Genomic DNA, 15,256 nt, shown 5'->3' on the forward strand with positions numbered 1-15,256 from the left:
CCAGCCTCATGGGTCCTGCACTTGCTCTGGCACCAGGTCAAGTGTCCTTGGAGCAGTCACTCGATGTGACTCACTTTAAGCCTTACCCCAGAGGGGAAAAGAGCTGTGTGGACAGAGCAGTGACATGCACACACACCCAAGCAGGCTACAGAAGACCAGAGAAGACACAGGGCTCAGGGCAAAGGGGCACAGAGGCAGGAGGAACAGGCGCAACAACCAGGGGATCAGGAAAGAGAGGCAGAGCTCTGAATGTAGCAAAGAGGAAGGCCAAGGGCTTGGCATGGCCATCACCACAACAATGGGACGCCACCTGGCTTCCTGCAGCTCTCTGGGGCACAAAGTGAGGGGCCCGTCCTGCAGGCACCAAGGCTCAGCAACGACAGCTGAAGTGACTTCTGCCAAACTGCTCTGGGCTTCGGTTTCCGGATTATCCAAAGTGAGCACTTGCTTCCCAAAGACCTTTGGGACCATCTGCAAACATCTCAGCCTCTCTTGACTCCTCTCTGGGTCAGCCTGGATGCTTGAAGCCCAAACCCACCCAGCTCACCTCCCAAACACCAGGGCCTCGTGCACCAGGACCAAAGTGTGGCACCCACCTCGTCTGCCGCCTCCAGCTTGGGGTCAAACTGGCAGAAGATCTGCTCCAGGTCCTTGCGGATCACATTGGCCAGCACGTTCAACCTGCCCCTGGGACCAGATAGGCCTGGGCTGTCACCTGACAACGAGTCACCTCCCCTAACCAGCCCCACATGACCATTTTCCCACCTGAAATCAATCAAAATCATATTGGGGGGGGTAGGTGGCCAGAACCTTCTGGCTGAGGCCAAGTAAGGCTCAACAGACCTATTGGGCCTGAGTGCACTAGGCACGTGAGGGATCCCCATTCATTCCCCCCAACAAAGCGCTGACCCTACCCAGTGCCTGGGTGCCTCCCTCGTGAGCTCAGTTTGCTAACCCTCACAGCTGCTCACGCACAGCCTTCCAGGCCAGCCCGGGCCATCTACGAGCAGGACGCGCAGGCGTGTGGAGTGAGGGCCTTGGATCGGTCGTTCCCAGAGAAAACACCGAAGGGACAAAACAGCAGACAGGGAAGAGGGATTCCCCCAGCCTGGCTTTAACCTCCCACGGCAGGAAATTACTATAGAGACAGCACCAGACTGTTAACAAACCAAGGTGACTGGAAGCTCACCCCGCAGAGGTCACTGGTACCAGGCCCACAGCGATCCTCACCCGCACAGCCCTGCAGGCCAGGCAGGCCGCGTCCAGGTTAGCCACCCCAGTTCTGTGAGCTGCAGGAGTCCAAGGAGCGTGCCTCGGCTCTTTGGACAAAGCACTCCAGTCTGAGGGTGACCACCCACACTATGGAGGACTGGCCTGGCCCAGAACAGCCCCTCTGTTCCCAGAGCCCCCCCCTCAGGTGAGTGCCTGTCCAGCACCACCACGCAGGTGTCTACACCACTCCAGCCTTCCAAACCCCATCCTCTCCCACTGTTCAGCCCAAGACATGAAGCCTTGGCTAGGCCAGTGCTGCCTGACCTCCTCCACAGACACAGGGCATCTCCAGGCCTCCTCAGAGCACAGAGGCTCTGACAGACAACCCCCAGATTCTTGGCAGGCCAACAAGACAGAGACTTTCCACACCACGCATTTAGAGTTCCTTGAGCCCATGTGACTCTGGGCTTACCCAACCACATGTAGCTTCCTGGGTCCCACCGGGGTCAAGTCCCACAGAACACTGATAAGCAAGCTTTCCATGTCTTCCACAAGATCAAGGAAAATATGGACTCAATGTACAGCTAGGAAAAGACGCCCAGCTCACCTCTACAGACCTCCTTCTAGAGGATGCTAACCCAGGGCCAGCCGTCCTCCCAACCCTGAACATGTCTCTTGAAATCTCCTTGTCCACAGTAACCTCAAGTACTTTCGGAAGCCCTGCACTCCTGGACAGCAGCCGCATGGCCAGAGAAAAGGAGTGTCACCAAACCCAGTGAGTCCCTAGCTCCATGTGGCTGTGGCCAAGTACCTGGCTTTCACTGTGAAGAGCAGAGCAGACCAGGCCAAGGGCTCAGGGAAGAGGCAGACGACCTATAAAAGGTTCTCAAAGGTCCCACCCACACCCCTTGTCCTGACTTCCATGTTTCCCGTCTCCCCCATCCCACACCTCAGTCCCTGGTGCTGGGAAACAGGCGCAGCTGGGGAGGGCAGAAACAGTGGACTCACCTGTGTGGCATCCCCATGATGACATTCTCAATCCCCATCTCACTGGACTTGTCAATGATGGTCTTGAGAGCAGGAATCATGACCTCACAGCCCTCCAGGCCAAACCGTTTCTCTGAAGACCACTTCCGGGCCAGGAAGTCTTCAAACCTGTTTGGTGGGAAGGGAAGAGAGGAGCAGGGTGGTGCTCAGGAGACTGTTCATAGCACTAGGATCTAGATGCTCAAAACACAGGAAGGACAAAGTATTCACCTCTTTCTTGCATAGTACAGGACCCACCCTGGGCACCATGTTATACCCAGCAAGGAAGGGCAGACTGGGGTCCTCCCCAAACCTCTGCTGGCTTTGCTTCCCAGATACTACCCTCTCTGCAATGCAAAATTTCCCTAACATGAGGCCTTCCACTGGTCTTAGCCTACCACCCTCCTGCCTACATCTCAGAGGGCTCCTTTATCAAGTCCCAATGACCTCCATCCTACTGAATTCCCAGTCCATATCGCACAGCACAGGAAGCACCTCGGCACTCAGCAACTGGGCCAGACTCTCTTCCACACCGCTGCAGCCCTGGGAGCCCAGTGCAGTTTCTGAGACATTGGTGAGCAGAGTCCTTGTACCCCCAATGGTAGTACTGAACTCACTCATACCATGGACAGTGTTCTGCCCTGGCCTTCCCAAAGCCATACCCTGGCACTTCCACCCTTACCCATAGCGGCCCCTGCTTGCACATTTGCCTGAAGTCCTAACCCTGCCCACCTGTCTGGCTCCACTGTGGTCAGCTCTTGGCTAAACTGACTGAGCATCTAGTCCCAATGCTGTGCCAGCAGGGGAGGCCACACCAGTCCCACCCTCCCTTTCCAGGCCCAGGGACCTCCGGCCATGGGGTGGTCCACCCAGGGGGGTGCCGACCTCATGGAGCGCACCAGCCGGGCCAGCAAAGTCCGTTTCTCCTCGCTGGAGAACTGCATCACACCAGGTGTCTCAAACTTCTGCCGGATCCACTGGCACTGCTCCACGTCGTTAATGAACATGAACTCCAGGCCAATGTGCTGGCAGTAGGTGTTCTAGTACAACAGGTGGGGGTTCCACATGGAGCCAGGAAGAGGGAAGATGGTTCTGGTCTGGAAGAGAAAAGGAGCCCCCCGCCCCCCGCTCCACCTCCACCCACACTTCAGAGAGCTCCACATGTGTGCTGGACACACCTCCCTGGGCTCACCTCCAGGCGCCGAATGATCTCCCGCAGAGACAGTGTGCTTTCTGAGCCCCCGATGAACGTGGTAGTGGGCAGCTGGAACTCTTTATCCAGGTCAGCCTCCTGCAGGTCATAGAATGCTGGGAAGGAGCCCCATGTGGCAAAAGGAAAGATGGAGGTCAGGCCCAGGGCAGGGGGACATCATCACAGTCCCCAACAGTCTCTTCTGTACCTTTCCTCCAGGCTCGGCCTGAAGATCTAACCCTCCACCAATGGGAAGGGTGGGAAAGAGCTGGCACCCACCTGTAGCCAGGAGGGTGGGCTCGGATAATCGGTACACTCTAATGAAGGTGGGAACACATCCCTCTCAGGGACACTGTACAGTGGCTGGGCACGGGCAGAAGGAGTCATATAGTCCCCAAGGTATGGTGGGCTCGGACTGTGCTCCAGGGCCAGGAAGACCCTCCCTGGGCCACAGACATCAACGCAACAGGGCAGGGTCCCAACTCTCACCCAGCTTATCGATGGTGGTGATCAAGTCCGAGGGCACGAAAGAGTCCAAGTCTGCATCCAGGATGCCCAAGGGGTCCAGCTGGGCCACATGGTGGCCTCGGATCTGGGCAGAGGGAGAGAACAAGGCAGGGCTGGGTGCCAACTGGACAGAGATCTCTTCACCGTCAGTGAGATTCAGAGCCCCACCCCTCCCCTCCAGCTTCAGAGTTCCCTATGAGACGTCAGCGATGGCCAGCAAGGTAATGGGAGACCACCCCGGTTCCGAAGCGCAACCCGAAGCTGAGGACGACAGGAAAAGACCTATGCTGAAGGTGTGCTCTGCGCTGCCATCACAACTGCGAAATTCTGGAAACCTTCCAACGGTCCCACACCAGGAGCCCAGCACATGAATACGGAAAGCAGACAAGGGAGTATGACGGCGCTATTAGAATGGGGAAAATTCCCACCTGCCACTGTGAGCCAGTCTCTACAAGACGCTGGCAAGAAAAAAGATGCAAATTCTAGAACATATTGAGTAGATCACTCGATAGCTGAGAGGAAAGTAAATATATGTATGTATACACACTAAATATAGGCATTAGAAGAAGAAATTATACAAAACAAAAAAAGAAAACTTATCTACAGGGATGGGACAAAACAGAATTGCAAAAGTGAAATTATAAGACTAGGACTCTTAGAGTAAGGTTTTTTAGGATGCATCTCGCTTTCAAGACTTGATTTTGGAACCTTATAAATATCTTACATTTTAAAGCTAAATTAAGCTTAAAACATTCAAAGTAAAATGAAACAAATGATTAAGTAGACCCATTTAGTAGCACAGATCCACAGAGAAGAACGATTCCATTTGGCCAATTAAATATTCCCTAAAGATAAATAAGACTGCAGAGAAAAATTCATACATCCTTTTCTGGCTCAATCAGAAATCAGTAAAAGCATGAGAATTGTTATTCTGAGACGGCTTCATGTGGGCTGTGGGAAAGTCAAACAAGCCACTGCCCTGGCATTCTTGAGAACATCTATTTTTGGCATCTTTGAAAGGAGATGGTGTCATAAGATTGATGAGGTCAAGGACAAACCCTTAGGCCTGCATCTGAAATATGTAACAGTGCATCAATATGAATCCATAATGTATGTTATCTTTCTTTAAAAAAAAAAAAAAAACTACACACTTCATAGCTCTGATCACTGAGATGACTAGACCAACAGCGCCGAGCATGCTCACAGCTCCCTGGAAAACTGGATGGTTCTGGGAGAGGCAAAAAAAAAAAAAAAAAGTACAAGATGGACTTATAGCATCTTGCTATACCAGAGCGCTAGGGTGTACCAAACACTGACAGGGCTCAGAATGAGGACACACTTAAGCAAGTAATAAACGTGTGCACATGTGCACGTGCGTGTGTGTGTGTGTGTGTGTGTGTGTGCGCTGTGCTATCTGCAATGCAGTGAAACTCATCAAATCTGTATGATCATACGAAACTGTACAAAGAAGACAGCCAGACATGGTGGTGCACGCCCACAATCCTAGCACTCAGGAAGCTGAAGCAGGAGAACCATGAACTTGAGGCCTGCCTGGGCTATGGAAAGAGAATCTACTGTGGGCAAAGAAAGGGGGGATTAGTGGAGGAGAGGAAGAATACAACCCTTGCTGGTTACCTTTAAAGAATGTGAGGAAACAGGGCTGGAGAGATGGCTTAGTGGTTAAGCGCTCGCCTATGAAGCCTAAGGACCCCGGTTCGAGGCTCGATTCCCCAGGTCCCACGTTAGCTGGATGCACAAGGGGGCGCACGCGTCTGGAGTTCGTTTGCAGTGGCTGGAGGCCCTGGCGCGCCCATTCTCTCTCTCTCTATCTGCCTCTTTCTCTGTCTGTCACTTTCAAATAAATAAATAAATAAAAATTAAAAAAAAAAAAAGAATGTGAGGAAACAATCTCCCATTTAAAAAAAAAAAAAATCTTAGTAGCAGAGGCCAGTAAGTTAAAAAGGAGATATAAAGGGAAGAGAAAGGAAGGGAGGAGGGTACTTAATAGGTTGGTATTGTATATATGTAAGTACAATGATTGTGATGGGGAAGTAATATGATGGAGAATGGAATTTCAAAAGGGGAAGTGGGAGGGAGGGCATTACCATGGGATTTTTTTATAATCATGGAAAATGCTAATAAAAATTTTAAAAAAACACCTTTTTATTTGCTTTTCTCTGGGGGTTTCATTTATTCATGTGCATGTATGAGCGTATGTAGATTTGTGTCCTCTTATTTCCACCATCTCTGAGACAGGGTCTCTCTTGTTGTTTTGCCACGAGGAAGGCCAGCTCCTCATCTCCCTGCCATAGCTGGGGCTACACTTTGAGTCTGGCTATACGCTGGTGCTGGGGTTCAAATCGGGGTCAGCAGGCTTACAGAACAAGTGCCTGGAACTACTGGGCCACCTCCCCAGTGTCCCTCCCCTGCCTCTCCTGTGCAACACACACCAGGAAAAACAATGAGCAAAGTGAGTTGTCTCCGGACAAGTATCTCAGGTAATACAGAAGGAAAGAGAATGAGAGTGTTTGCCAGCCGTGGCTGCTCCATGCTAATGTGCCCGTCCCTACCAGCGCCAGGAAGCTGGTGGGAGGGGGCAAATCTATTGGCTGAAGGCTCTGGATTACAATATCAATTTACCCGTGACAAAGGGACAGGTAAAATGGCATCACAGGGATAAGGTCAGGAAACCTCTGACTCAGGAAATCTTACGGGGCAAACAACTTCACTTCTCACACAAAACCTGGCGAGAACTACAAGAGAACAATCTGCAGAGGACGTCAGCTATTGCGGCTTGTGAGACTCTTTGGATAGTGCTCCAGTCAGGTGATGCCAGAATCCGGACACTTCGGCAGGATCCCGGGTCTGCTCTTGGCTAATCCGAAAACAATGAGCACCTGAAGAGGTAAGGGCCATGCTGCTTCCTGACAGCCCAGAGGGAGTGTGACCAGCTGCCTCTCTCTTGCCACCATGGCGTCACCGTAACAGACTGTACCCTCAAACTGCGAACTCTTATTTCCTTAAATTTTTGCTCTTGGTAGGTATTCTGTTGTAGCCAAGAGAAAAGTATCTAATAAGTGTTTAGAATTTCACACTCTTTTGTATTTGGGAATTATTTATATAAACATAGAATGGGATATCTTGGGCAAACCCAAATCTAAACAAAACCTTTATGCTCCACAAACACCTTATACCTACACAGCCCAAATATGAGTTTCCACAGTGAATTCAGTGCTCTGGGTGTGCCTGTGTTTTGCCTGCAACCCATCACTAAGGTCAGATGTGGAATTTTCCACTTGTGATGTCATCTGGATGCTCAGTAAGTTTCAGATTTCAGAGCCCTTTGGTCGGATTAGGGATGCTCCACTGGTACTAGATAGTGTAGACTTGCGGGTGGCCCACAGTTGATGGATGGGTCTTCAGAGCAGCGAGAGCCCTGCCCTGCTCACCTTCCCTCTGCCTCCCAGGGTGCATAGGGAACTCAGTCCCATCCCACCCAGTGGGAGCCTGGTGGGAGGTAAGGTACAATTTCCATTTGTTAATTCCCCTTTCTCCTGAGCCCAAGTAGCAGCTTGCTGCTCCTTCCTGTGGAGTCTGTACCAAGGGCCTGAATCCCTAGCACCACCCTGTAGGCCACTTTTCCCCTTAGGAAATGCCTTCTGTCACCAGTTCTCACAGAGATACCCAGTGATTACACTTGCGGCGTCAACGCCACCAGTCAGGCCCTTTCCTTAGTCCTGTTCAGTCAAGAATATGGCAGGTCACCAAGACATGCTAAAGAAGTTGGGGCCCAGCCTGGGGACCCAGTATGGGGGAGAGAGCCCCCACGTCTCCTGAATGAGCAGTTCCTGGGAGAGCACCGTTTGGTGCATTATCCATTCATTTACTCAACATTGACAAAGCACCCGCTCGTATGCACTCCTTGTCCACTTGTGATTCCCAGACTAAAGGGCCATGAGCAGCAACAAGCGTCAATACATTTCTCTTTCCCTGAACACGGACTGCAATTTATCACCCACTAAGTGCTCCGGTAACTACCCAGGGCGTGGTGTGCCTGAGACTGGCAGCATTTCAAGTAACATTCACTTGTGCAGCCAGTTTCCTACTGAAAGTCATTTCGACTGTTTTTATGCCCTCATTTTAATAAACAACCCTGCAGGGGACACCCGGGAATGCACACGTGTATAAGTACATCCGTGATAAATCACCAGCAAATCCTTAAATGACATGTGACAAAGACTGGCCACAGATAAGGAAGACGAGCTCTCTAAGGACAATGGAGCGGAGACCCCTTCTTTACTGCCTACGACCCTTCCCAGCCTCCGTCTTACCTGGTAGGCTCGGATCAAGGACTGCACAGCCAGGTGGTCCTCTACCAGCTTGCTGGTCTTGGTGCCACCTGGGACTGCTGACCTGCTCTCCTGGATGGCAGACAGGGGCTGTGGCTGAGCGAGGCCTACAGAAGCCTCCTTGCTTGCTTTCTGGAAGAAGCTGTCCCAGGACTGGGCAGGACAGAAGGAAGAACACAGACAGGTCAGAGCATGGGAGGAGTTGGGTGGTCCAGGCTGGAGTGCCCAGAGCAGCCAGTCTTCCTGGAAAACTACAGCTCTCACGGCCTACCCGGGGCCTTGCTTCAGGGAATCCTCTCCACCAACCCAGGCCCTTATCCTCCTCTGCACTCAGCTTGGTGCATGCGTGCATGCGTGCATGGTTTGAGTTGTGATGAGGCATCAACTCTGGGGACAGCATGTCCTTACTGCGGGTTCTAGAGGTCTGCATGGAGGTCAAGTTGTCAGGCTCATCCTTTGCAGGATCAATAAATGCATTTGCTGAGCCAGCAATTCTGCTGCTGGCAATTTTTATCAGGGATGCACTTATACATGTGTGCCCAGATCCCCCTGCAGGGTTGTATATAAAAATGATCAGGTATGGTCTGGAGAGATTGCTCGATGGTTAAGGCCCTTGCCTGCAGAGCCTAACAACCTGAGTCTGATTCTCCAGTACCCATATAAAGCCAGATGCATAAGGTGGTTGGTGCATGCATCTGGAGTTCATTTGCAGTGGCTAGAGGCCCTGGCATGCCCATATTCATTCTCTCTCTCCCTCTGTTTGCAAATAAGTAAAAGTTTAAAAAAAGATAAATAAAAATGATGGTGCTAGGCGTGGTAGCACACGCCGTTAATCCCAGTACTCAGGAGGCAGAGGTAGGAGGATCACCATGAGTTCAAGGCCACCCTGAGACTACATAGTGAATTCCAGGTCAGCCTGAGCTAGAGTGAGACCCTACCTTGAAACCCCCCCCCCAAAAAAAAGATGAGGTAAAAACCACCACTCAAATGGCTATCAATATGAATACACATTTAGAATCTGGAAGACTCTGCAGTAGGTTGTGAAAAGATGCCCTCATTACTGTGGACGTGGAATGCTGTCAATGTCTATTGCTATGAGGGTTTGAATCAGATTTCCCTCCCACCCCCAATAAACTCATGTGCTCTAAATGATTGGTCCCTAGCTGATTAGCAATTTGGGAGGTGGAGCCTTCCTGGAAGAGAAGTGTGTTGCTAGGGACTGGCTTAGGGGTGCTATAGCTAGCTCCCCCTTACTAGAGTCTGGCGCGCTCTCCAGCTACTGTTGTGCTGGAGAATGATGTCCAGCTTCTGCTCATGCCATGCTTTCCCCTGTCATCATGAAGCTTCCCCTCAAGACTGTACGCCAAAAAAAAAGCTTGTCCTCCATCAGCTGCTTTTGGCCGGGTGCTTTGTTGCAGCCACAAGAAGGTAACAACAGTTGCCAAGAGAACAAAGCTCAAAAGGACTTTAGCTTGCTACTCTGGGAGGGGCAGCAAACTCAGATGTGCATATACACCAACACTTTTTTTTATTTCTGAGAAAAATAAGTCATAGTGCTTTCCTGGGGCGGGGCTGGTGGCACTGCTCAGTGGGAAAGCACTTGCTTAGCATGAACAAAGCTCTGGGTTCAATCCTCAGCACAGCAAAACAAAACATGCTTTTGGGCTGGAGAAACGACTCAGCAGTTAAGATGCTTAGCTGAAAAACCTAATGATCCAGGTTTGATGTGTCAGCACCCACATAAAACCAGGTGCACAAAGTGGTGCATGTATCTAGAGTTCATTCGCAGTGGCTGGAGACCCTGGCCCGCCCATTCTCTCCCCCCCTCTCTCTGTGTGTCTGTCTCTGCTTGCAAATAAATTAATAATTTTTTTTTTTAAAAGACATGCTCTCTCTGAGCCGGGCGTGGTGGCCCATGCCTTTAATCCCAGCACTCAGGAGGCAGAGGTAGGAGGATCGTCATGAGTTCGAGGCCACCCTGAGACTCCATAGTGAATTCCAGTTCAGCCTGGACTAGAATGGAACCCTATCTTGAAAAAAAAAAAAAAAAAAGAAAAAGAAAAAGCTATCTTCTGCTCACTCCTGCATAGTTGCCAGTGGGAATCAGTTGGACCTTTGTATGGAAAACAAGTTGGCAAAACACAACAAAATTGTGCACACACACACATGCTCTTGGAGTGTGGCAAATGTTTCCTACATGCATCCGTGAACACACCGCAGCACTGCTCATGATGACCAAGACAGGAAGCGCACTGAGGGCACGGAAAGATCTGGAATGCCGACAGCAGCCAAGTGAAAGAGCAAAGAGCAAAGCAGGATTGTTACATGTTACCTTTGTGTAAAAGAGGAAATTCAGTCTTGTTTGCAAAAGGTTTACATAAAGAAGCTTTCAGAAAGGCAGAGGAGGACCTGAGGAACTACAATTGTAGGCTGGACTGGGAAGGAGGCCTCTCGAGTTTTCTTACATTTTGACTTTGTATCATGTGACCATTACTTTCCTCTGACTCACTTATTATTTATTTATTTATTAGTTTTTCGAGGTAGGATCTCACTCTAGCCCAGGCTGACCTGGAATTCACTATGGAGTCTCAGGGTGGCCTCAAACTCACCATGATCCTCCTACCTTTGCCTCCCAAACACTGGGATTAAAGGCGTGCACTGCCACGCCCGGCTGATTTACTTTTTAGCCACCAAGAGGTGTTTTTATCCGAGCACATCTCTATAGACGTTTATTTTCCTAACTCCCCGTGAGGAGACATCTGGAGACAGCTCGGCTAGCAGGAAGCAGGGCAGGCCCCAGGTCCAGTCTGGTCTTGTGAGGTCGTATCTCCCATGCCCTCCTCCCCTATAGAAGGACAGGCCACTTCACACCCAGGGATGATGAAGGGTCAAGAGGCACAGAAGCTGGCCTGAATCACACAAGAGCGGGTTGCTTCTCTTCACAGGCCCCTACATGGCCCCGGCAGTCTCTCACAAAGTGGGGAGAAGGGATGCTGACCTTGTGAACACTTTGTGGGTTTTCCAACCAGGCGAAGTACATCTCTTCCATGTAACTGGCACTGCTTTGGCCTTTACTGCTTGGGAAGGTGGTCAGGGGTCCAGAGGTCCCGCTGCGCCGGCTTAACACCGAGATGTCCTGTGCGGCCAGGAGCCTCATGGCCTGTGCCCCCAGCCTGGATGGCAGCAGCCTGAGCTGACTCATTCTGGACATGGGCAATGAGGGAGAGGCATAAATCACAGGACCCAGACAAAAGGATGCCCTGACAGATGAGCAGACACTTCTGAAACCTGGTATTCCCACTTGGGGAGGCGTGGCCCCAGACTATACCAAGGTAAGACAAGAAGTGATAATCTCTCAGGTCTGAGCTCACTTCCTGGTGGGAGGGCTCACCTCTTTGAAAAAAAACTAAACTGAGCCACACCCTTCCTGGGCCCTTTACCCAGCCCAGGTTCCTCCATCTGGTCCCAGAAGTCTGCTGCCCCCATACCCCTGGCCCTGCCCCAGGGATCATCCAAGCTCGGGCCCTGGAGTTCACTTTGAAGGTTTTTGGACATGCCTGTGTGGACAGTAATCCCAAGACGAGATGGACACACAGTCCACCTCCCCGGAGCTACAGAGCAATCTGCAAGTATGCTGAGCACAGTCACAAAACGGCAGAGTGGGGGTGGGGGAGCAAACACGTAGAGGAACGAGAGGTGATCGTGGTACACTGCCACTGACGTCTTTATCTTTGACCTGAAGCGACCTATGCCTGCAATACTTGTTCAGAGTATCTTGTCTCCCAGGCACAGCCAAGAGCCCGGTGACCCAGACTGCTTTACAGAGGGGAAGACTGGTGCCCAGGCCAGATCTGCTGGAGCTGCCTTCTGCACCTCCTGAATGTTGCCTGGAACTTACTCTGGACCAATGCTACCCAGACCAGCTGATGGCCCAGGGCATATATAAGCTAGTAGCCCACCCAGGCTGGGGGAACCACAACACTGAATTCTACTCACCTGTCAACTTTCCTGTCCTTTTCCCCCGGAGAAAGGCCCGGAATGGTTGGCAGGCTTTCCAGAGTAGGACTTCCTCTGCTATCTCCCTCCCACACAGGAGACAAGAATTCGCCACTACGGAGAATCTGGGCTCCCAAGCCGGGCCCACTAAGGCCCCTCTTTGCCCCTGGGTCCCTGCCACCTTTGTAAAGTAGGACTTCTACGTTCCCACCTCCACCTGATAAGCGAGCAACAACCTCTCCTATGCCCAGTCCAGCCACTGCCAGGACACGACCCACGGACCTCCAGCCTGGGAGCAGCAGGCAGGTCCAGAACACCACCCACCAGGGTCCGTGGGAGAAGCCCGTGGCCTCTCGCACATTTCAGTAACCCGGCAGATGTGCGTTGTGGAGCGTGTAACTGCCTCCCAGGTCCTGCTTAAACATGGTCCGTAATCAATGGTCCTTGGGTGAGCTCTGCCCACTGGGCAACAGTCTTACCCCACCTGTGCCCTAATACCAGCCAAGTCAGGACACTGCTGGCTGGCCTTTTCTTCAAGGGGTCAAGCCCACTACACAGTAGGATATGACTCTCCTGACCTGCTCTCCTCTCCCCCACCCCCGACCATCTTTGCAAACTCACATGAGCTTGAAAGAAGGGGCACTTCCTCAATTATGGAAGGACGGTCTTCTGAGGCATCCTGCAGCCAAGTCTGCACAGAGGAAAGGTAACAACGATATTCCACGGTGTGGGGGGGAGGGGGGGCTAGCAGGACTGTCATGTTCAGCCCCGAGCCAGTATGGTCAGGCCTCACAGTGAGCTACCTAAACACCCCCCCCCCACACACACCCCTACATCCACTGAGAAGCAGCCCTCCAAGGGCCAGACATGGATTCTAGGGCCAGACAGCTGGGCTCACAACCTGAGGCATGAAGAGAAACCCAACAAAACCATCCCACACAGCAAGGGCACTAGACACCAAGACCATCCATGGCATTGTAAAACCAAGATTAGCACACGGGCAGGGAGCAGTAGGTGCCCACTGGATCCCAGCAACAGCCTATGAGTGGACACTTGTGCCCACTTTATCAGCGGAAACATGGAGACAGAAGAGGCCAAGCTGGCAGTGGATGGGCCTGCTCTGCTCACACAGCCGCACAGAGACATTAACTGGATTCCTCTGAGGGGCAATGCTGCTGGTGCTTCCTCTGCCAGCCCCACCTCCATAGGGGAATGGGACAATTCAAGCCAGACAGGGACTATGCTTGGCAGTAGTCAACCTGGCCCAGGGCGAGAACACTGTGTTTTACAAACATTGAACAGTCTGGGTAAGCCAAGGACACTGCTGTGGCCTTCACCCTGCTTGGCAAGTGGGTGGGCAGCCAGCCAGCCACTCCTACCCCCAACCACTACAGCCTGAGGACCCAAAAGCCCTGGTGGGCTAAGGGTCTATAGCCAGAGCCTAGCCAGTCCTGGTAAGTCCTGCCCAATCAGGGTATAAGGCAGCAGCAATGTGCAAACCCCTGATGGGCAATGCTTGCTGGAGGGGGGGCGGTATCCTCTCTGGGGTAATGTCACCCACTAGTCCCCATTCAATCCTAAAACCAAAACTGTGAGCTCCTAGGGGCACTCGGATGAGAGCTGCTTCCTGATGCCCCTGGGTTAACAAGAGGTCTGAGAAGCCCTTAAGATGAGTTAATAAGAGGTCTGAGAAGCCCTTAAGCTGTGAGCAAACTGCACTGTCTGTCTACCCTAGTCCTGCACCGAGAAGTGGACCCGCGCTGCTCAAAACAAAGCCCAGCTTGAAGTTGCAGGACCCAAAAGGCGGCAGATCTTCAAGAAGCGCAATAGGGGGTTAGGTGTGTGTATTTCTTGGCAGAGAGAAAGGGCTGAGCTTTTTCCAAAAGCTCAGAAGTTGGAAAAGTACAAAGGGGGTGGGGCCTGTTTGAAGGCGCTGCCTCATTGGTCGGGAGGGCCCGCACCTGCGGCCACAAGCCATAGGGGTGTTTGGTCACCGAACAGCGCTGCCTGGGGAGCCTCAAGGTTATCCCATCCTCCACCACCACCATCTCCTTGGGGGTACGAGCGCTTCCCATGCTAGCTGCAACCTCAGACAAACCAGGCCTCTTTCCCGGCCTGTTTCCAGAAGCGGGACGGGAGACTACACTTGAAAGCGTCTATAAAGGACCCTGTCCACCGCCAGGCCACCTCAATGTCCTGGGACTTCGAGGCTGCTTGGGTGCCTCGCTAGACCCACAACCCTGGACCCTCCCCAACCTCACTGTGACTCTCGACAGTGACCCCCACCCCAACACACACACTCCTGGGATGGGTTCCAAGGAGGCTTCTCCCCAGGCCAGGGCTTGTGGAGGTTGGGGGGGGGGGATGGCTGGAGCCTGGAACCCCGGTCAGCGCGTCATTCCTTTACCCCCAATACTGCACTCGACTGATGAAATGCACGCAAAAGGCTCGGGAGAAGTTGGTGGGGGGGCTCCTAAGGGACTCTGCAGACAGTCAAGGGCGGAGTCAAGGTCACGTTCCCCGCCCCCGACTCCCCCCCCCCCCAATCCACCCACCCACGGGGCCCAGCTCAGGACAGCGGGCAGCGGCACCCCGGGACCCGGGAGGGAGGGAGAGAGGGAAAGAGGGAGGAGCAGAGGCCAGTCCCCAGACAGCGGAGGAGGACGCGCGGCCGCGCTCACCGGGTGGGCGGGGGTCGGCGGCGCCGCGCGGTCCGGAGGCTGCGGGGCTCGGCGGGCGGCGCGGGAGGGGGCAGCGGCGCGCCGGGCCAAATGCCCCGGGTCACGTGACGAGGCCCAGCGCGCCTCCGAGGCTTCGCGCGTCGTGACGTCACGGGCACGCCCCGCCCCCCCCCCCCGCCGCCGCCGCCAGCGCCCTGCAGCCGGAGCTGTCCGCGGTGCTGACCGCCCAGCCCCAAGGCCACTAGCGAAGACCCTCCAGACTGGACAAAGGAACCCAGGCGTGCAGTGGCCCA

At 52.9% G+C, this 15,256-nt stretch overlaps 1 protein-coding gene across 2 annotated transcripts in view; it reads right to left on the minus strand.

Annotated features, from left to right (window-relative positions):
• Nucleotides 1-15,017, minus strand: part of Ogdhl (oxoglutarate dehydrogenase L) — a 28,483-nt gene extending 13,466 nt beyond the window's left edge. For both annotated transcript variants that reach the window (XM_045137805.1, XM_045137804.1), the window contains exons 1-9: nucleotides 14,964-15,017; nucleotides 12,904-12,973; nucleotides 11,285-11,489; nucleotides 8,269-8,439; nucleotides 3,920-4,022; nucleotides 3,431-3,546; nucleotides 3,124-3,278; nucleotides 2,221-2,367; nucleotides 597-687 (exon numbers count right to left, since the gene is read on the minus strand). In XM_045137805.1, the coding sequence (XP_044993740.1) occupies nucleotides 597-687; nucleotides 2,221-2,367; nucleotides 3,124-3,278; nucleotides 3,431-3,546; nucleotides 3,920-4,022; nucleotides 8,269-8,439; nucleotides 11,285-11,488 (987 nt within the window). In that variant the 5' untranslated portion in view covers nucleotide 11,489; nucleotides 12,904-12,973; nucleotides 14,964-15,017. The remainder of the gene's footprint in view (nucleotides 1-596; nucleotides 688-2,220; nucleotides 2,368-3,123; nucleotides 3,279-3,430; nucleotides 3,547-3,919; nucleotides 4,023-8,268; nucleotides 8,440-11,284; nucleotides 11,490-12,903; nucleotides 12,974-14,963) is intronic.
• Between the last annotated feature and the right edge of the window lie 239 nt (nucleotides 15,018-15,256).

The sequence above is a fragment of the Jaculus jaculus genome, chromosome 18 (assembly GCF_020740685.1).
Source record: "Jaculus jaculus isolate mJacJac1 chromosome 18, mJacJac1.mat.Y.cur, whole genome shotgun sequence".
NCBI lineage: Eukaryota > Metazoa > Chordata > Mammalia > Rodentia > Dipodidae > Jaculus > Jaculus jaculus.